Consider the following 21386-nt stretch of genomic DNA (forward strand, 5'->3'; position numbering starts at 1 on the left):
CATGTTATCGCGATAGCCGCATAAGATCCCCTCCTGCAAACGCTAATGCAGCCTGTGATCTTCTGCACTCAGTGGTGAGTAGGCTGCGGACACAGCATCCACAGACTCTCCTCCTGATCTCTGGGGACTTTAATCATGCCTCCCCTTCCTCCTCTCTGCCCACACTCACTCAGTATGTCACCTGCCACACCAGAGACAATAAAATACTGGACCTTTTCTATGCCAACACCAAGGAGGCAGCCTCCCACCCCTCCCCCGACACCCCAGCCTTGCTGCAACCCCTTTCATCTGCATCTCCAGTACACAACCTCCCTACAGTTCTCAGCTCACCTCCCACAAGCTCAACTCCTTTCATCACACAACCCCCCTGCTCCACTGTCATTCACACCTCACCAGGTGAGAATAGAGCTCAAGAAGATCAAGGCAAAGAAGGCTGCATGTCCTGATGGCATCAGCTCCAGGTTCCTCAAATCCTGTGCGGCTCAGTTGTGTGGGATTTTGGAGATCATCTTCAATTTGAAGCTGGGGAGAGTACCACAGTTATGGAAGACTGCCAAAAACATCACACCCAAAAGATCTCAACAGTTACAGGCCAGTGGCACTAACATCCCACCTTACGAAGATCCTGGAGCGGCTGGTGCTGTCTCATCTTCACCCTGTGGTGAGACCAGCGATGGACCAGCTGCAATTCGCTTACCTGCCTAGCATTGGAGTGGATGACACTGTCATCTACCTGCAGGACAGAGCTCTTTCTCACCTGGAGAAGTCTGGGAGCACTGTGAGAATCATGTTTTTTGATTTCTCCAGTGCTTTCAACACCATACAGCCAGCATTTCTAAAGGACAAGCTGGAGCATGCAGGTGTGGATCCTCACCTCACATTCTATTTGACTCTGATGACTCTGCAATTGTCAGCCTCATCACAGATGATGACGACAGAGAGTACAGACAACTTCAGCAGGACTTTGTGGACCGGTCCCTGTGAAACCACCTCCACATCAATGTGGGAAAAACGAAGGAACTGGTGGTGGACTTCCGCAGGAGACGACACTCTCCTCCATCACCCGTGAACATCAAGGAAATGGACATTGAGATGGTAACATCTTACAAATACCTGGGTGTTCACATTAACAATAAACTGGACTGGTCTGATCATGCTGCTGCACTCTACAGGAAGGGTCTGACCAGACTCTACCTGTTGAGGAGACTGATGTCTTTGGAGTGAACTCCTTAAGACCTTCTATGACTCAGTTGTGGCATCAGCCATCTTTTATGGAGTGGTCTGCTGGGGCAGTAGCATCACAGCTGGACAGACTGATTAAAAGAGCCAGCTCTGTCCTTGGATGTCCCTTGACCCGGTGGAGGTGGTGGGAGCTAGGAGAATGGCTTCCAAGCTATTATCTCTGATGGACAATCTCTCCCACCTATCAATATCATTATCAACATATTTTTTCTCTGAATCCTCTCATTTGTTGAAACATAGACACTGAAATAAAAATGCAGTGCAACGCAACACATTCAGTGTGAAACAGGCCTTAGGCATTAACTGGTTATGGGTTAAGTTCAGGAATAATGCTTTGTTTAGGCTGTCCAAATGGATTGAATAATGCCGTTTCCTAAGACGAACAGCTTCGCAAACCTTTGTGTGTGTGCGAGCGCGCATGCATGCATATGTGTGTTTATACCTGTTGTGAGAAGCCACAGAAGAACTGGTAGAGGAACTGAGGGAAGATGAAACAGACATTCTGGAAAAAAGGAGAAAAAACAGGCAGCAGGTTAGAGGTTACAACTAAGGTGAAGGTCTTTTTGTTTTTTGTTTATTTGCTCCACGTCTAAAGCAAACACTGTTACTACCTTGTAGAAGAAGTATTGCACAAGCTCAGAGATGCGTATGTAGTAATAGTGTCCATGAACAAGCAGCAACTTCTTGAGGTGTTTGAACTTTGGGATGGCATAGTCGCTGTTCTGCGTGGCCTGGCGACCCTCTTTACCCATAATACCTTGAGAGTCAGACACAGCATTGTCATTGCCTGATATTTCAGATTAAGACCAGTGTATTATTTAGGTAGTGTTCTACTGTGTTTTCCTGTCTCACACAGGGCAATATCTTTAAAACAAATCCAAGTGGCTGTTACTGTGAACTAACTTTTGTTAGTTGACTTACCAATACCAACATGCGCCTCCAGGATCATGCTGACATCATTAGCTCCATCCCCAATCGCCAATGTGATGGGGTTCTCCTTGGAGGCTTTGATCAGTTTCACAATCTAGGAAAAAAAGTTCAGGTCTCAAGAAACATCCCCACTGCTTATTCAAGACAATAGAAACAGTACATGTGTCTCCACACCTGTGCTTTCTGGAGTGGGGCCATTCGACAGCAGAGAACGGCGCTGCAGTTGCGGCAGATTTCTAGGAAGATCTCTTTGTAGTTCCCAGAGTTTGAGTCCTCCTGGCTGGGCCGCAACACAGCAGAGAGCGTGGCTCCATCAATGATCAAGCCGTAGTCAGTGCAGTCACCTGATAAACTAGACAGAAACAAGACAAGGTCAATACTCAGAGAAACACAATAAACAAAAGAATAATTAAATCAGGACATTTGATATTTCTATGTGTTGTGAAAGGGAACAGTACTTAAAACTGTTCCTTTTCAGTTTTAAGTACCGCTTTCAAAGCAGCAAGTATGGCCGAATGATATGGACTAAAAATCAAATCCCTATATATTTTGGCCGAAAACAGACAGGAGGAGCTGCGAATCAAAAGCTCTACTTTCACTGTTGAACATGAAACAAGATCTTAACAACATGATCAAGGCATCCTGTAGTAACAAATAAATAAAATATGGGCACTACATTAGTTAACACAACCTGAGAACTACTCAGCTCCCTCTCTACACTCTGATATATGAGAGAAGCACTATATAATTGTGTAATCCTACACCACACAAGCATGTGTGTATTTGTGGATGGAATACTATAACACACCCAGAGAAAGAGTCCCTGGTCATGCTTCCATGCTGCCTGAGGATGGTTCTGCTTAGGTCAAAGAGGACATCATGAAGGCTCTGCTCCTCGGTGCGTTTGGTGGTCAGCTCTAGGATCTGAGTGTTGCGGTGGAAGAGCTTGCTGGCATAGCAGGTTGCCGATGCCGTTTCCATCTTGTCTCCGGTCAGCACCCAAACCTTCATACCAGCTTTGTGGAGAGACTCAATGGTGTCCGCTGCTTTTTCCTGGAGCCTGTTGTGAAGGAAAATGAAAAAACACATTTTACTGTGGCTGGTTGGTTGAACTGCCATGTGCTCTTCCTCAGTTTGATTTATTCATCCAACCCCCAGCAGCGAGCCAGTATGGACCCCGATGCCCGGGACACCCATCGGTCGTGAAGAGCCTGCCACCCACTAGAGACCGACCGCACGTCCCCCATCCCCAGGAGGGGCAGGTAGAGGCCCACACAGGACCCCGAGCCAGGGGATCCCCGAAGACGGAACACGGGAAGGCCCCCAAGCCAGTCCAGGGCAGAGCTCCCAAGCATAGGCGGGGGCAGAGGTCCGAGGGGCCGCCATGTCCGCCCCTGCGGCGCCCCAGCCAGGGTCCCCACCAAACATCCAAGAGTGCCGTTGCCCATCGCCAGCCCCCGCCGGGTAAGCAGTCAGCCGCCCACCACCGCACCTTCCGGGAGGTGCGCCGTGATGGACAGCAGCAATGCCCCCCAGTCCCCCCCAGCCGAGCGTAGGCGACCCGGTCCCCCCACATCCAGCGACACCCCCTTGCCGCCGTAGCCGCCCCCCACCCAAACAGCCAGCCCACAACTCGACCGAGGAGTGAGCAGGGGTCGGGTAACCGGGAGAGTACTCATGCCCAGCCCCCGTCCTCCAGGGATGGCTTGGTGGTGAGTGTGTGTGCATGTGTGTGTGATATGAGGTATGTTGTAAACTAGTGTGAAATTAAGATGGAGGGGGAAGGCATGGCACGGACGCCCCACTGCTGACGGACAGTGGACATCAACGTGCTCCCTCACCCACCAGACCCTGTTGTCTATGGTGCGATAAAATTAGGGGGGAGAGCGGCAGATCGTCAGCCCAGCCATTCCTCCCCCCAGTGCCCTAAATGTATGTGGGGAGGTGTATGCATCCTGGAGGGATATTGAGGTGGGCAAGAGCAACCCTCCCGCAGGATGCCAGCTTCCTGACTGGCAGAGCCATGTGCCCCCACACCCGATTTTCTGCATCTAGTGAGACCGCTGTTGCTTGAAGTTTATTGATTGTGCAGTTATCTATAATATTTACTAATCTGCGTGTATTAGTAGTTGAATGTCTATCCTTAATGAATCCATTTCAATAACTTGATCTTGGAAGAGTCTTGTACAAGTTGACGTGTTTTTCGTGTTAATACAAAACAAGTTAGTAACTACGTCGTATGAGGTAGGTGAGAAAATCTGAATTAATTACCTTGGAAATTCCAAGTTCTGACTACAAATGGAATGTGGCATCACAGTGTAGGAAAAAAATAAAATACATAGCTCACCTGTCCTCCACTGCAGTGGCTCCCAAAAGTATCAGGTCTTTCTCTATGAGGTCATACGCCTCAGCCAGGCGTTTGTCACGGTCCTGCAGTGCCAATTTGGCTCCATTGAGCAAATGGCAGATCTCTTGATACTGTCCAGGGCTCAGTAGCTTATAGGCCACACAAAGAGTTCTCAGACCCTCCTAGAGGAGCAGATTCACAAGAACATAGACTGTGGAACAGCTGCATTAACACATAGAGGATTCATTTTCCATCTGAACAAAGTTTAGCCTCTAAATGTGAGTGTGTGGGCAGCCGTTTCTTCTATCTGAGCCTAGCAAGTCAAACGCCCACCACACATTCACAAAGCTACCATTAATGTGTAGTTGCTGCCATTAAAACCAAGCCTTTAGTGACCTGGTTTCCACTACAAGTTTAATTTCCTTAATTTAGCATGTCTTTATGTGTAGCGTGAACTAAAAAACTCCAACCTTCACACGTTCATCCTGCCATTATCACTTCTGCAATGTAGGAGTTATTGTGTGATAAGATTTTCTTATACAGATTGTTTGTCCTCACATTTACAAGGAGAGTTTTTGTCTACCAAGGTTACACGATGGAGTAGTGGCTAGCAATGTTGCCTTACAGTAAAAAGACCGTTCGACCAAGGTCCTTTCACTGTAGTTTGCTAGTTCTCCCCGTGTGCTCGTAGGTTTTCTCAGTTTCCCCCCCACAGACCAAAAACATGCAGAGGTTAATTGGACACTGGTTGTGAGTGTGAGAGTGAATGGTTGTTCATCTCTGTGTTGGCCCTGGGATGGTTGTTTGGACATTTGTGTCGAGTGTTCACGCTCACCACTGCGTTGTGCTCCACACGAGATCGAACCTGATCCACCTTTCCTGCGACACACCTGGGGAAGATGGAGGAGTCTGCACCTTTACAAAACAGATAGAACTCACCTGCACACACACATACAATAACATGAGTAAAGTCAGTGCGACAAACATTTACATATATGCTTATGGTCATTAACATGTGTATTGTTGTGTGTTACCAGAGCCAGATCTGACAATGACACTCATCCTCCGCCTGACAGAGTCGAACGTCAAAACCTCCAGCAGCTCAAACCTTTTAACAAAAACAATGCTTTATTAACATCATCACTGTTCAGTTTTTTAAAAGTAGAAACATGCTGAAAAGAATAAGAAGCTCCTGAGTAAAAAATAGCTTAAATAATGCCATTGGGGCTGGGCAATATGGCTTATAAATAATGTCTGGATATTCTTATGCTATATCCTGATATATCGAGATATAAAGCTACAACATAGGTTGCTTCCCTGGACTCAGTTTTCTTTGAGATGTTTGTGCTTCACAAAGGAGAGGGACAATATTCTGTAAACACACAATATCTACTATTTATGATCTGCATTACAAGTTAAAATTACTATCTTCCATTTCAAATAATACCTGGTTTATTTCATTGGCTTTTTAATGTTAAATGAAGGCTATTTATGTATAATTTAATGAACATATATATATAGAGTGAACTAAAAAACTCCAGTTATAATAGTTAGCGTATTTCACAACGATATTAAATATAATACATATGATGATTATCAACACTAAAAAAGTAAAAATTGTAAATTACTTCAGAAATAAATGTTTCTAAGGGGCTGAATAGATAACATATTTTTTAAGAGAACACACTCACTTTTCAATCTCATCGTGCCTGTTTAAGATCTCCATGTGACTGTCTTTGAGTCTTAGGTATGTGAAGCCGAGCCTAAGACAAAGTAATGCCTGTTAGAAGACTAACAGCATGCATGGGAGAGAATACACAGTCTGTCTATTTGAGATTTGATTTGTGAACTCCACCTCTTCATTCCCTCCACAAGCGCCACCTCGTCAGGAGATGAGGAGATGTAGAGGGAAGAGGACTTGCCCTGGTGGATGCCATGTTTGATCCCGTCCACCGTCTCCTCCTCCTTTACCTGAACGGTGTGGCACAAACACAGAGCCCGGAAAAACAGTTCCTCTCGCTCCTGCAGTGGATGACCAACAAAGTATGACACTCAATTACATACATACTTCCAGGATATATATGTATATACATAAGAATATATCGAATAAAACATGAATATGTGTAATCAAACTTGAATCCATACGTATATGGAATGAAACTTCCTTCCACTATCTAGCATTTTGGTGTTATTCTATACTGACATTGCTTTAGGAACAGTAACCATGGGCAAGTCAGCACGTAATCTTACTATACTAAGTAATGAAGACATCATTAACAACCTTGCAAGTGCATGCTTGAATGCAATTAGAGTGCATATAAATGTAGTTACATGCCTGGCAGATTGCAGTCTCCATCAGGCATGTAAATGTGGAGAGGAACGATTTCCGAAACGTTAGTGAAGTAAATGTCTTTGCCAATGAGACACAGTTGAGACCCTGCACAGTACAGAGCAGACATTCACTTCACCGGTGTTTCGGATTGTTCCTCTCCACGTTTACATGTAAAAACATTTATATGCACTCTACTTGCATAAAAGCATGCACTTGCAAGGGTGTTAATGATCTTTTTATTACTTAGTATAGTAGCTAGAGCAGCAGTCCCCAACCACCAGGCTGGGTCATTTGGTACCGGGCCGCACAGAAAGAATAAATAACTTGAATAAAAATAACATTATTTCCATTTAATTTATTATCTGGGTCTGAACAATGTTTTATTTTGAAAAATGACTGGATTCCCTTCTGGTTACATCTGTCTATGACTCACTCTTGACGCATCCCGAGGGAGAACGCTTATGGAGTTAAATTTGTTCCACTGATATTTGTATGTGTCCAAATTGTGATCCACAAGTATTTCTTGATTTGTATGCATGTTTTGAGATCCACAAATAAAAAAATCTAATTTGTAACTTGTATGTCGATTTTTACAAATAAAGTTGTAAAGTAGTTCTGGCGAGCCACAAATGCGAGATCACAATTCACAGATGCAAATTTTTGTTTTACAAATGTCACGTCATTTACAAATGCACACTTTATTTGTTAAAATTGACATTCAAGTTACAAATTGGATTTTTTTATTTGTGGATCTCAAAACACACATACAAGTCTGGATCACAAGTGTGGATCACAAGCTGCACATTCGTGTGGATCTGTGCGACTTTCATGCAAAGAATGTCTCAAAAATCCGTAACTGTGGGAAGGGAGGAATGCGTGTTCTGGCAATCCACAAATGCAAAATCACAATTCACAAACGCGAGAAATGCGTGTTCTGGCGATCCACAAATGCAAAATTGGATTTTTACAAAGTCACGTTATTTATAAATGACATCTTTAACCTACACACCTACACAAAAATAAGTAAATGAACTAATGGCCAAGACCGCAGACCTCCCTCACTCGTTCAGGCCACGTTATACTTCTCCGACTGCGTATGCGTTATCCGTATGCGTTATCGGACACGCGCTGCAATTTCCCGCCCGATCAGTAGGGGTCGATGCGCAAGGTTGTTGTGCTTCTGGCTACAGTGAGCAATGTTGTCCGAGAGAGAAAGAGAGAGAAAGACTGTTGTTGTTGAAACAGTGGCCGTTTCTCACTTTTCTGTGTGACGGAACACAGTTTTAAGATAATTTGAGGCGAGAAATTGGCCATTTAGATTCTAAACATGTGCCGTGTGTGTTACGATATGACGTATTTATAGTTTGGCAGTGGCGTTGTCGGCGGGGGTGAGCTCCGCCTCTGTGGACGCTCGGGCCGGCACAGAGCAGCGTTAGCTCGGCCTGTCCTGAGGACCAATCGCAGCTCTTGCTGTCTCTGTTGTCCCTTGACGGAGTGACGGACTTAAAAAATATTTTGTGCACTCTTCGACAGGCTCTGCACAGAGTCTCTGCGTAACCTACGCAGAGCACTTTACGCAGGAGTATAAATTGGGCTTTACTCTCTCTCTCCCGCCCACCCGCGCTCTCGGCACATACTGATTTTGATGAACAACAAACAAATGCTGAGTGCTGATCAATAGTTTTGTGCAAGCAATTTAAGGTCCCGAAAAATTTAATTTAAATTAAACTTTCATTGTTTAATGCTTGGTTGTTTACAGCCTGACGTCACCAGACGCTTGGTTTCATCCTTGGTGATGCCCAGGCCTCTACTGCAACGGTCTGTTCTTGCTTGTTCTTGGGGCATTTTCCCTTCAGTTTGGTCTTCAGCAAGTGAAATGCATGTTCAATCGGATTCAGGTTCAGGTGATTGACTTGGCCACTGTATAACATTCCACTTATTTGCCTTAAAAAACTCTTTGGGTGTTTTTGTAGTACGTTTTGGGTCATTGTCCATCTGTACTGTGAAGCGCCTCTAATGAATTCTGAAGCATTTGGCTGAATATGACCAGATAATATTGCTCGAAACACTTGTCAACAGTTACATCATCAATAAATACAACTGAATCTGTTCTATTGGCAGCTATACATGCCCACGCCATGTTGTGGATCATGAACAGTTCCTTTCCTTCTCCACGTTCTTTTCCCATCACTGTGGTACAAGTTGATCTTGGTTTCATCTGTCCAGAGGATGTTCTTCCAGATGTGGTGTGGGTGTTGTTTGGCAAATTCTAATCTTGTCTTCCTGTTTTTGAGGCTCACCAATGGTTTACATCTTGTGGTGAACCCTCTGTATTCACTCTGGAGAAGTCTTCTTTTGGTTGTTGACTTTGACACACATACACCTACCTCCTGGAGAGTGTTTTTGGTCTGGCCAACTGTTGTGAAGGGGTTTTTCTTCACCAGGGAAAGAATTCTTCTGTCGTCCACAACAGTTGTTTTCCGTGGTCTTCCAGGTCTTTTTGTGTTTTGGTGAGCTCACCGGTGTAATTTAAAAAAAAGAAGTTCCAAACAGTCGGTTTGGCCACACCTAATGTTTTTGCTTTTTCTCTGATGAGTTTGTTTTGATTTTTTAGCCTAATGATGCCTTGCTTCACTGACAGAGACATGGGATGGATCTCATATTGAGAGTTAACAGCAACAGATTCCAAATGCAAATGTCATTCCTGGAATCAACTCCAGAAGTTTTACCTGCTTAATTGAAGATGACATAACGAGGGAATAGCCCACACCTTTCTGTAGTGTACTGTAGTGCTTCAAAATGCAAAAAGAAGAAAGGGGAGTGAGACAAAAATTGAGTCAGCAATTTATTGAAAATAACCATTCAACTGAAATCTAAAGTTGAGACCACAGCCTTTAAAATCCTAAATCTTCACAAAAATGTGGATTCAACGTGGTCGGTTTGCTGAATGTGGTCGGTTTGCTGAGCTGCATCAGCAAGGCCTGTCGCAGTGTGCCATTGCTGCTGAGGTTGGACACAGTAAGACAGTCATTTTAAACTTCTTAAAAGATCCTGAGAGTTATGGAACAAAAAAGTCAAGTGGTAGACCCAAAAATGTTTTACCGGCCCTGAGCCGGAGGATCCAATTGACTGTCCGTCAAGACATGGGATGATTCTTGGCCCAAATTAAGCTTGTCACAGGTGCCAACTGCAGTCCGATAACTGTTAGATGGAATCTGCGAGAGAAGGGTTTTGAGAACAAAAAAAGTCTTCAAAGGCCTCTTCTCCTTCAACGGCACAACATTGCCCGTTGAGATTGCACGAGAGCACCAAACGTGAGACATTGAAAGGTGGAAGAAAATGTTATCGAAAGCCATCGTCTGTGTGGTTATGACTGGGTTTTTCAACAGGACAACACTGCAGTTCACAATTCCCGTCTGACAAAGGACTTCCTCCAGAGAAATAACATCACTCTTTTGAACCATCCTGCGTGTTTCCCTGATCTAAATCCAGTTGGGGTCGGATGGCAAGGGACAAAAAAAATGGACACCAGTTCCAGACGGTGGATGCCCTCTTTGAAGCCATCTTCACCACTTGGAGCAACATTCCCACAAGCCTCCTGGAAACACTAGCATCAAGCAAGCGAAAACATTTTTTTTTGCCTTTGCCATCAGGAGGTCATGACAGTGTGGATACCTGACAGACAATGGCACTGAATCCACATTTTTGCAAAGATATAGGTTTAAGGCTGTGGTCTTAAACTTTTGATCAGCCTATTTCAGTTTAATTTGCAATACATTGCTTACTTCCATACTTACTCCCTTACTCCCATTTCTTGTTTTTGCATTTTGAAGCACTAGTTAGAACCTTCTTAAGATCCAACAGTGGAAAATGTAAATTCTTGCAATTTTTCTACTGGTCTTGATCAGGAGTGTATATCACACACACTTAAAGATTTTGACTCACTTTGGCTTCAGGACCTGGTGATGTGTCAATCATGTCCATACCTGCAGCACCAGGCATCACCTAGCAACATAAATGTGATATATTAATATGAATTAAGGACAATTACAACAGGAAAATAAAATGGGTTTGAAAATGTAAATGTGTGGATTGAGAAATACAAGGACACACATTTATAAATGTACCTCACAGTCTATAACACTGATTCCTAAACACTGGGGTTGTGACGCACAGTTGGGCCGTGGGAGATTTTATGTGGGTCCCAGAAGAAATTCGCTAAATGTTCCCAACATTTTAATAAAAAGGGGCACCACCCTTTAATCATGGAAAAGACAATCAATCTATCAATCTATGCCTTTAAAATCAGTCTAAATAATCACTGTAATTGACTATAATATCAAAGATATCCCAATTGAACCGTAATGAAGGTATGAATCCGAGCACTGTACCTGTCAACCCCCATTTGTAACAATATTCATGTACAAAAGACACAGACCATTCCTTTAATTTAAAAAAGTAACTTTTTATTAAATCAAATAACAAAAATCAATTAAACAACTTGATTCACCGAAATTAAATATGCAAAGCTAATTGGATGATTTAAGTAAATGAACATACATGTATATTGAGAATTTAGTCATTTGAATCAATAAATCCTACTTGGTAAAGCTAAAATCACACAAGATATATGTGTGTAAGCTGTATGTGCATGTGTACATACACAGGCCGCAGATCTCAGACCGAACACATGACAGCATAGCTGTAGAGGCACGTGTTTGACGCAAGATGGCGCCTGTGAGGGAGTGAGTTGCGGGCAGACATAGAGCGTGTTTCCTACCCAGCGGCGTGTTCTGTGAATGAAACAAAGGATTGCGTGTAACGTAAGAGTTGATGCCCCTATAAACTACACAGACTTGTCACAGGCGAAGCCAGGCAAGTCTGTGAATCGTAACGTTTATACAGTCATTATCTCACCACGTGATCTACTCGTTCACAGCGGGGGAGACCCAGCGATGCAGCAGCAAAGGTGTGTTCGCATTAAATGGTGAAACAACAATAACGAACATAAAACGTTATTCAAGAAAACACGTAGTTATACACAACACAAATATGAACGTGTGGGTGCGCAGTCCAACATGTTCAACACAAAGAAAAGTTAACGAACACAGAAACATAATCTAACTCTGCCCTGAACACTTTTGCCTCGTACTGTAAGCCGATACCAAGTTGTGCAGTCCGTCCGTGGGTCCGGTCCAGTTCATTGGAGTCGCAGAGCGTGGACGGGCTGTTAGTTGGCTCACAGCGGACAGCTGTTGATCCTCTGAATGGAAGCAGTTTGGGCGTCAGGTATGGCGGGATGCGTTGGCCCAGGTGCGATCCTCACGGGCGGATGGAGGGAAGCTATTAGCGGAGACGAGGATAAATGCTCGGCTAAATATCTTCTTAAGCAATTAGCGGAGACGAGGAGAAATGCTCGGCTAAATATCTTCTTAAGCAATTAGCGGAGACGAGGAGAAATGCTCGGCTAAATACTGTATCTTGTTCAGCAATTAGCGGAGATGAGGACAAATGCTCGGCTAAATATCTTCTTCAGCAATTAGCGGAGACGAGGAGAAATGCTCAGCTAAATATCTTCTTCAGCAATTAGCGGAGACGAGGAGAAATGCTCCGTTTAATATTTATCTGTAGCAATCAACAGAGGTGGGATGCACGTCCTGCTCACTAGCAGGGCGCAGGGAAAACCCACCTGGCCTGAATAAGTACACAGTCCCAGCTCTTTGCAGCTAGGCTGTGCACAGGCAACGTCCTCCCGTGACTAGAGTTGTGTAGAATAGTGTTGTGTCTGGGGAGGTGACTCTCTCAAACGTACTGACACACTGAACTGTGAGACTGAGGACATGATTCTCGCAAACGTACTGACACACAGAACTGTGGGACTGGGGAGGTGACTCTCACGGACGTGGTGACACACTGAAATGTGGCAGAGGAGGTAAATCTCGTTCGCACTGTCATTCACTCATGACCCGCGGCGCGAACCTACTGCATTCAGGGGAATTTGTTTATTATTATTATACTTTTTTATTTATGATTAACATTTTTATTTAAATTATTTCAACAATACAAAAACACAGTAACAACGTCCCCCCCAGCCACCACCACCCATGCTAATTCCTTTCTGGTAATCAACACAACCACTATGCTTTAAAGAGATGATTCACAAAAAACTAAATAAATACAATAAAAATAATAATAGAAAGAGAAAAATAATAATAATAATAATATTAAAAATAAATGAATAAATAAATAAATAAAATCCAGGATAACAATTTAAGAAAATGTATAGGAACTAGTAGCTTAATAAGATACAAACCAAAGTAAACACTGTTTTGTATCTGTCCACAACAACAACAAAAAAAATGACATCTCTCCACCATATGACCCATTTCAGGGGTCCTTTCAAAATGTTAAGTATTTGCCCCACTTTGCTTCATATAAATCGAAAGTTACGTATGTAACTACGGTTCTATGAATCCTGGATGACTGCCAGAGGCGGTGCTTTAACACTGAATATCTCCATCTCGCGCATGCGCAGGTCGAGTGTTTATACCAACAAAGTCACCCTTGACCCCTGATGATACGGGCCAGTCTATATCTTCCGGTGACATCAGAGGATCTGTTCCTGCAGAATCTTCTCGCGAAACGACGAGGATTCTGTGTGACAGAACGCTCTGGCGGTCATCCAGGATTCATAGAACGTAGTTACATACGTAACTTTCGTTCTATTTCATCCTTACTGACCGCCAGAGGCGGTGCTTTAGCACTGGATGACCCATAACAACAAAATCACGAGGAATGCCAGTACGTACCTCAGTGAGAGTAAAGGGTAGAGGCGGCAGCAGGGCCACACCCAGTGGGTGGGGGTGGCCACATTCACCCTATAGAATCTGGAGAGGGTAGCTGGTGATGCCCACCAGGGGCACACCGCGCAGAGCCGCCCATGATGTAGCGACAGTAGACTAGTAGAGTTGTAGCCTTGAGGCTTCCTTTTCAATCCTTTTTCCAGTTTACACCTGTTCACATACTGCAATTGGGTAGAAAACACCATAGTTTTCAGTGTGGTACATTGGGCTGTGTCTGAACACTCTGCCCGGAGGTCGTGCCCTGCATCCCTTGAGACTACACTTCTACAAATTCGGTTCCAGTCTTCGTCACTCAATGTCAAGTTCAAGTCCCTTTCCCATGTCCTACGGAGAGCTGAGATAGGCCCATCACCCAGAGTCTGAATCATCATAGAGTAATAGGTAGCTGCCTCATGCCCCTTTCCAAACACCTTAATAATTGTATCTAGAAATTCTGCGTCTTGGGGAACCGATGCAGCAGACCCAAAAAACCCATCAACATATGGCGAAGTTGCAAGTATCTAAAAAAAGTGAGATGTAGGAATATTGAACTGCCGCATCAGATCTCCAAAAGACTTTAAGGAACCATCTTAATACAGATCCCCCAATGTGATCACCCCATTCTCCCGCCATACCGTCCAATAAATCTGTAATCTAGGATTTAACCAGATACTCGAAGAGACATTTAGAAAGGGATTACATTTAAATATTCGAGCAACCTTAGTCCAAATTAATTTTAAATGAGAGATTATTGGATGTGTTTTTGCTTTTTTACTTAATTTAGTAGACAAAACTTGCATAGGTGATAAAGGGGCCATCACAGCTTGTTCCATAGAATACCACGGGGGGGCCTTTCGGGAGGGAGAGACCAAAGGGCCAGGTGCCTTAAATTAAAAGCATAGTAGTAAAACAACATATTTGGCAGACCTAAGCCTCCTCTATCCACTGGTCTTTGTAACTTGCTGTGGTTCAAACGGGGGCGTTTACCATTCCAAATAAATATCTTGGAAATCCTATCAAACCTTTTAAAATAATAATGAGGAATTTCTATGGGGAGGGAGTGGATAAGGTAATTGATTTTGGGAACACAGTTCATTTTCAAAACGTTAACTTTACCTGCCAAAGACAAATTAAGTGTTGCCCATCTGTCAACATCACACGATATTTCTTGCAATAACGGGTCAAAATTGACTTTAATCAAATCTTCTGTCTGTCTAGGAAAACAGATACCCAAATACATGATCCCTTGCCGAGGCCACTGAAACGCACCTGGATGGAAGGCAGTGGAGGGGCAATAAGCTGTTAATGGAAGTGCCTCAAACTTGGAGACAAGAATATAGTATTAGTATAGTATTAGACATGGTACAGATCTGCCGGGGTTGGATACCAGTAATAAAATGTTGTCAGCATAAAGCATCAGTTTATGCACCATCCCACCTATAGTGACACCCGGGAAATCAGTTGCCCCACATATAGCTGCTGCAAGAGGCTCAATAGTCAAGCAGAAAAGCAAGTGAGAAAGGGGCGAGCCCTGTCTGGTTCCTCTACCTGACTGCCTTTTCGGCATCCAAAGAGATTGCTGCCACTGGGGAATGAGCGTCAGCCACCGACCACATGATATCAACAAGGCGTCTAATATTATCTGAGGAGCTACGCCCGCGAATGAATCCCACTTGATCAGTATGGATCAATGATGAAATTACACTGTCTAGTCGGTTTGCTAAAATTTTAGAAATTATCTTAACATCTATCTGCATTAATGAGATAGGGCGGTAATTTTTACAATCAGCCAAATCCTTACCCTTCTTAGGAACTAGACTAATAAGGGTCTCAAAGTTGGTGGAAGTCTGCCCCCCTCCAGCGCCTCCTTATACATCTCCAGTAAAGGCGAAGCTAACTCTGTCACAAAGATCTTAAAATATTCCCCAGTAAAGCCGTCGGGCCCAGGTGCTTTACTTGAAAGTAAAGCCCCAATCACCCCCTTAATCTCCTCAACGGTAATATCCAAGTCCAGAAATTCCCTCTGTTCATCTGTCAATTTTGGAAGTCCTAATGGTTCTACAAATTTACGAATTTCTTCCTCACTAGAGGTACCTGTTGAACTATAGAGACTACTTTAAAATAATTTGAAGGCCTGATTAATATCTACAGTTGCCGTACACAGGTCCCCAGTCGGCGACCTAACAGCAGAGACAGTGGAGGCCAGCTCCCTCTTTTTCATAGTATTAGCAAGCAGCTTACCTGCCTTGTCTCCCGACTCAAAATATGTTTGTTTAGCCCGAAACAAATTCAATTCAACTTTTTGAGTTATTGTGTTATTATACTGATATTTTTGTTAATTTTCTCATACCGTCTCGTGTCATCCGATGCTTCAACTCTGTTTCAGTCCGTTTAATTATGCTTTCCAATTCTAGCAACTCCAGTGCTTTCATTTTCTTATGGTATGATGTGTGTTGGATAATACGTCCCCTAATCACAGCCTTTAGGGCCTCCCACGCTACACCTGCGGATGATACAGAATGCCAATTGATCTCCAAATAATAATTTATTTCTGTCCTTAACCACCCTACATTAACTGGGTCCTGTAGAAGTGCTGAATTAAGACGCCATCTGTAGGATTTTCTCCTCTTGCTCTGTGGCAGTAAGTCCAGACCAATCCCTATTTCACAAAACCATAGCAGATGAGGTGAGTTCTTTGGATATTTAAAAAAAATCTATTCTACTTTAGGTCTTGTGGACAGGTGAACAAAATGTGTAATCCCTACCAGAGGGGTTCATGATCCTCCAGATATATATTAACCCCAATGACTTGCAAATTCTCTGCAATGTCACTGGCGACTTTGGTATTTTACGTAACCCTGCCCCACTGTGGTCAAGAGCTGGGTCCATTAAGAGATTAAAATCTCCTCCCAGAACAACAGGATGGTTCCCAGCTGTTTGCAGCTTTCTTTCAAGATCAATAAAAAAATGATCATCAATGATCATCTGATCATCCAAATTAGGTGCGTATATGTTGGCCAAGATTAACTTCTGTGACTGTATTTCAGCCAGTACAATAATCATCCTACCTGAATCATCCTTAATTTGCCTAAGACATTTAAAGGTACAATATGTAGTATTTATGGGTTTATATAACCCAAAATCCACTTTTTTATACATATTATGTGCTCCTGCATTGTCTAGTCGCTGTATAATAGTTTTTGTTTCATTTTCGTAGTGTTTCAAAAAGTCATGTAAAATAACATGACCGCGGACCGCGGTTGCATTGCCACTGTTAGCAGCGAGACACCATGTTTCTACCGGAGCCTGTAAGGACAAACGCGAGAGAACAAAACAAGCGTCTCTTTACTTGTAGCGGAAGTCCCGCCTCCTCTCTCCCCGCTTCGTCTGCTACGGCCGCGGTAGCTCGGCACACATAAAATGTGTGGAGACATGCCTGCATACACTTTAATAACACATAACATTTAACAAATACAGAACCATTACATGGTGGTGGTGGCAACTAAACCCAAACATACCCATAACACTAACAAACAAAAAACAAAACAAACAAAAAAGTGTGCAGTCAAACTTGAACGCTGCCCATTTCACCCCCGCAGTAGACCCTCCAGCGTAGGTCCAACGGTCCGTGTCAGGTCCGCAAGGCTCCACTCGTTGCGATCCCTCAGGCATCGCTACTGTGAAAGTGAAACTCCACCAGTGTCTTAATATAACATTTGGGTGTGTAAAATGAGAACGTAAACAACTCCGCCCATCAGTACTCACTGCATAGCGTCTATGAAATCCTTGGCTTCCCGGGGACAGTCAAACGCCTTCTCACCCTCGCCAGTTTCGATTCTCAGCTTAGCCGGGAACAGCATCCTGAAACACCCCCATGTAGTTTTGTCTTCCACTTCCTGAATTTGTCGCGCTTCATCTGGGTGGCTCGAGAGTAGTCGGGGAAAAGCATAATAAGTAGTGATTCCCCAGCTCAGCTTGCCTTTGTTTCTCGGTGCTCGCAACACCACATCCCGGTCTGACGATCTCAAAAACCTGGCCAGTATTGGCCTGGGTCTATCACCTGGCATGGGATTCTGGCCAGTGACCTGGTGTGCTTGCTCAATCTCACGTCTCCCCTCTATGTCCAGCAAATTTGGCATCAGCTCCTCCAAAAATCTCACCGCGTCTCCTCCCTCTTTGCCCTCCGGAAAGCCGTCGAAGCGGACATTGTTGCGTCTCGAGCGATTTTCCATGTCTTCTAACTTGTCCCATACCTGTCCGACATCTGCCTTTCTAGCCGGCGGGTTAGCTTGCCACTCCTTCTCAGTCGCTTCCAAGTACTCCACTCGTTTCTCCACGTCATCCAATCTTGTGATTAATGTTGAGAGTTTAGCCTCTACCGATGCAGTGGTGCGATGTATTTCTGCCAGCTCCCCGAGATCTCCAGAAATCTTTGTTAATGTTGAATAAATTTTTCTGATATCTTGAGCTATGTCATTAGCTTGTTGCTGCTCGTGCTCGTTCACTTCGTCTTGATCTTGCATCATGGCGTCGGGCCCGTACGACCGTAGATGTCTTTCAATATCTCCAAAGGCCGAAGACTTAGAAGGTTTCGACATTTTTCGCACCCTTTTAGTTAAAGACGAGTATATTGGATGAAAAAATATCTGGTGTAAATATTTTAAAGGGTAAAAGTAGCAATGCAATGTGGAGCTCCCTACTCCGTGGCTTCTCCTCGCATCGCGTCCCGTGACTCTGTTTATTATTATTATTATTATTATTATTATTAATAATAATAATAATAATAATAATAAAAAGAAATCTGCACTCAGGGAGGACGTGAGTGACGTGACAGGGCTCCTTCTAATCACTGAACGATTCGGTAAACAAATCTTTTGAACAAATTATTTTAGTGAACTGATTCTACAGTAGTGATTCAGTACAGTCAAATGAACTGCTGTTCCCATAATAATAGTTCCTGTGAACTGGACTAGGCATAGGGAAAGCTTTTGGGTCCTTGCCTGCTATTTTGTGTGTGCCTGACAAAATGATTTTAAAGCTGAAGAAAATGAGCAATAAATACTGTATCATCAGCAAAAAAATAGGACACAGCGTCAGACAAATGTGACCCGCCACGGACCAAGCGGGATCAAGTCGGCAAAGCGCAAAACAAGAAAAAACAGGAAAAAGTTGGGTTTTTTTCAAAATTAGGGATTTCCGTTTTTTTCAAAATTACACAAGTTGAAGTTTTGAAGAAGCCACTACATGCTTCAAATCACAGTATTGTGGGTCTTAAAACCATAAACTTTGTGTTTGAATTAAGGTTGTTTTATCGCTGTGAATCACTCCTAGTTTGGGTGTGGCGATCTCACATTCCAGAGCCTTTGTTGTTTTTTCAGCCAATCAGCTGACGATCACGGAGAATACACATGGCTAATTAATATGCAGCGCACACAGAGAGAGAGAGGGAGGGGAGGGGGAGAGATAGAGTGCCTGGGCTGCGCGTATGTGTGCAGTGTGTGTGTGTGTGTGTGCAGTGCGAAATTAAAGCGTGATTATCATCAAAGCAGTCATCATCAAAGCTTTGTTGAACAAAGGAAGGCAAAGAGAACAGGACATTATCTGTACTGTGGCTGAACCCTGAATGTCTTCACATGGACAGAGAAAGCACAGAGACTGCTGGTGTGTGGACTGTTAGCATGTTAAGCTAGCGATCTTTATGCTAACGTATTAGCAGACTTCATCGTCACAAAAACAACAAACAGATGATTATTCAGCGGCTGAAAGAGAGCAAGACAGACACAGTAGTTGTCTGAGATGATAACGTGACGCCAGCACCGCGCTATATTTTTATGGGTGAGTTTTTATATACGTAATGTTAGTGTTCAGTCACATACAGGGACGTTTTTTCTTGTTATTGTTTCACTAGCTCCAGCACAAACATGTGCTGAGGTGCTTGAATCATGTGTGAATGACACAGCTTTGTGTGTGAAGTATTGACTGTGATGCTAATGATTTGATTTGTGAGTTAGGACAGCTCATTCAGTGACAGACCACACTCCACCACAGAGCCACTTCAATATATTTCATTAGTGTCTGATTTGATATTAGAAATATGTGTCTGTCTTTGATCCTTCTCTCTTAAGTATATATAGTTTATTTTGTTTTCATGTAACAACAAAAACAGATGATGGAAATACAGTGGTATGCGTGGTATGGTAGTGGCACCCCTGTAACTTATTTTCCTTTATAAATCATAAATTTTGTTTGAATAATTCTTGCACACTTTCTGTAAATCATATAAACTTTATTTCCCGTCTCAGTTTTCACTGTGTTTGTCTCCTATATGATATATTTAACTGAAATGTCTTTTTCAAACAACCAATGATTTATAAAGGAAAATCATGAAGATTTACAGGGTTTTGCATACCACTGTATGACTACACAAATGAAAACAGAAGCCACCCCCCCTCCATTATTTTTAGGTTATTTCATTTCGAATCTTAAGAGGATATTATGTCCAGTTTTTTCATGTATTGTGTATATATATTGTTCTGTGTAGCAGTGTAGCTCACAACAATAGTATCTGTGCCCATACAGAGCAGGGTGTGGTTTCACTGACAGCTTAGACCAGGAGGGGGTCATGCTATGTAAATGTTATGATTCTGTCTCTTGGCTCTCAGAAGGTGAAAATCTTTGAGGCTAAAATTCTCCCTAAAGCAGTTTGAGGAGTGCCGACATTCAAATGGCCACATCTTCTTCAAAAATGTTTTTTATTATTATTTATTCACATAAATTGTGAGCAACAGTGGCCCTAATATGGAACCTTGAGGCACACCCTTTACAACAGGGAGGAAAGAGGACAAACTGCATTGTATCTGATAAAAAATTAGAAAACCAGTTTACAGCCTGCTTAGATAAGCTGATCTTGTGAAGTCCATCCAAGAGTCCAAGAGTTGACTGCTATAGTTGTATATGTCTGTTCATACTATTTAAATCAGGGGTCTCAAAGTGGCGGCCCCCCCATTTGATTGCATGCGGACCCCCACTTAATATCATGTTATAATGAAAACACGACTTCACCATCTTATAAACACAGTGTGTAGCTGAGGCACAGCTGCCAGTGAGGTGATAGAATATAATATGTGTCCAGCCTTGGCAAAAGGGTTCACAAATCTACTTTGGGACATTTGGAGTTATTTACAGATTCTGAAAGTGTGATTTCATTTTTGAAGAAGATGTGGCCATTTGAATATAGACACTCCTCAAACTGATTTAGGGAGAAATTCAGCCTGAAAGATTTCGACCTTCTTGAGGAGCCAGGCCAATAGCTGCTCATTTGCATCACATTAACATGGTCACAACCCCACACCTAGTCTAGCTGTCAGTGACATCTGATGTCTGTTAGCCCACAGGACAGAAACAGTGTAGCAGTTTGAAAACAAAGGAATGAATGTAGTTCATGTCAATGTAGTGTTATTTGCTGTAAGTACTTCAGTGGACTGATAATAATCAGAATTTACTTTATTGATCCCCAGAGGGAAATTCTTCTGTTACAAAAAGCACTTGAATAAAAATGAGAAACAAGAAAGGTGATAGATAAATACTTCAAATATCAAATAAAATATATCTAAGTGTGTGAAGGAGAATTCAATATTTTCCAGACCATGGACTATATTATCATCTTCAATACCAGTTCCTCCCCCACAATGTG

General features: G+C 43.1%; 1 protein-coding gene across 1 annotated transcript in view; it reads right to left on the reverse strand.

The window, feature by feature from the left end:
* LOC310926689 (phospholipid-transporting ATPase IH-like) overlaps positions 1-21386 on the reverse strand; it is a 182482-nt gene that overhangs the window by 44280 nt on the left and 116816 nt on the right. Inside the window, exons 14-27 of the mRNA XM_083888875.1 lie at positions 17459-18273; positions 11977-12114; positions 11515-11644; positions 10797-10856; positions 6375-6541; positions 6211-6282; positions 5554-5627; positions 5355-5458; positions 4520-4701; positions 2981-3232; positions 2347-2524; positions 2164-2266; positions 1854-1999; positions 1685-1744 (exon numbers count right to left, since the gene is read on the reverse strand). Coding sequence (XP_083745001.1) covers positions 1685-1744; positions 1854-1999; positions 2164-2266; positions 2347-2524; positions 2981-3232; positions 4520-4701; positions 5355-5458; positions 5554-5627; positions 6211-6282; positions 6375-6541; positions 10797-10856; positions 11515-11644; positions 11977-12114; positions 17459-18273 — 2481 coding nt within the window. The remainder of the gene's footprint in view (positions 1-1684; positions 1745-1853; positions 2000-2163; positions 2267-2346; positions 2525-2980; positions 3233-4519; positions 4702-5354; positions 5459-5553; positions 5628-6210; positions 6283-6374; positions 6542-10796; positions 10857-11514; positions 11645-11976; positions 12115-17458; positions 18274-21386) is intronic.

Source organism: Microchirus variegatus (assembly GCF_963457635.1).
Source record: "Microchirus variegatus genome assembly, chromosome: 5".
Classification (NCBI taxonomy): domain Eukaryota; kingdom Metazoa; phylum Chordata; class Actinopteri; order Pleuronectiformes; family Soleidae; genus Microchirus; species Microchirus variegatus.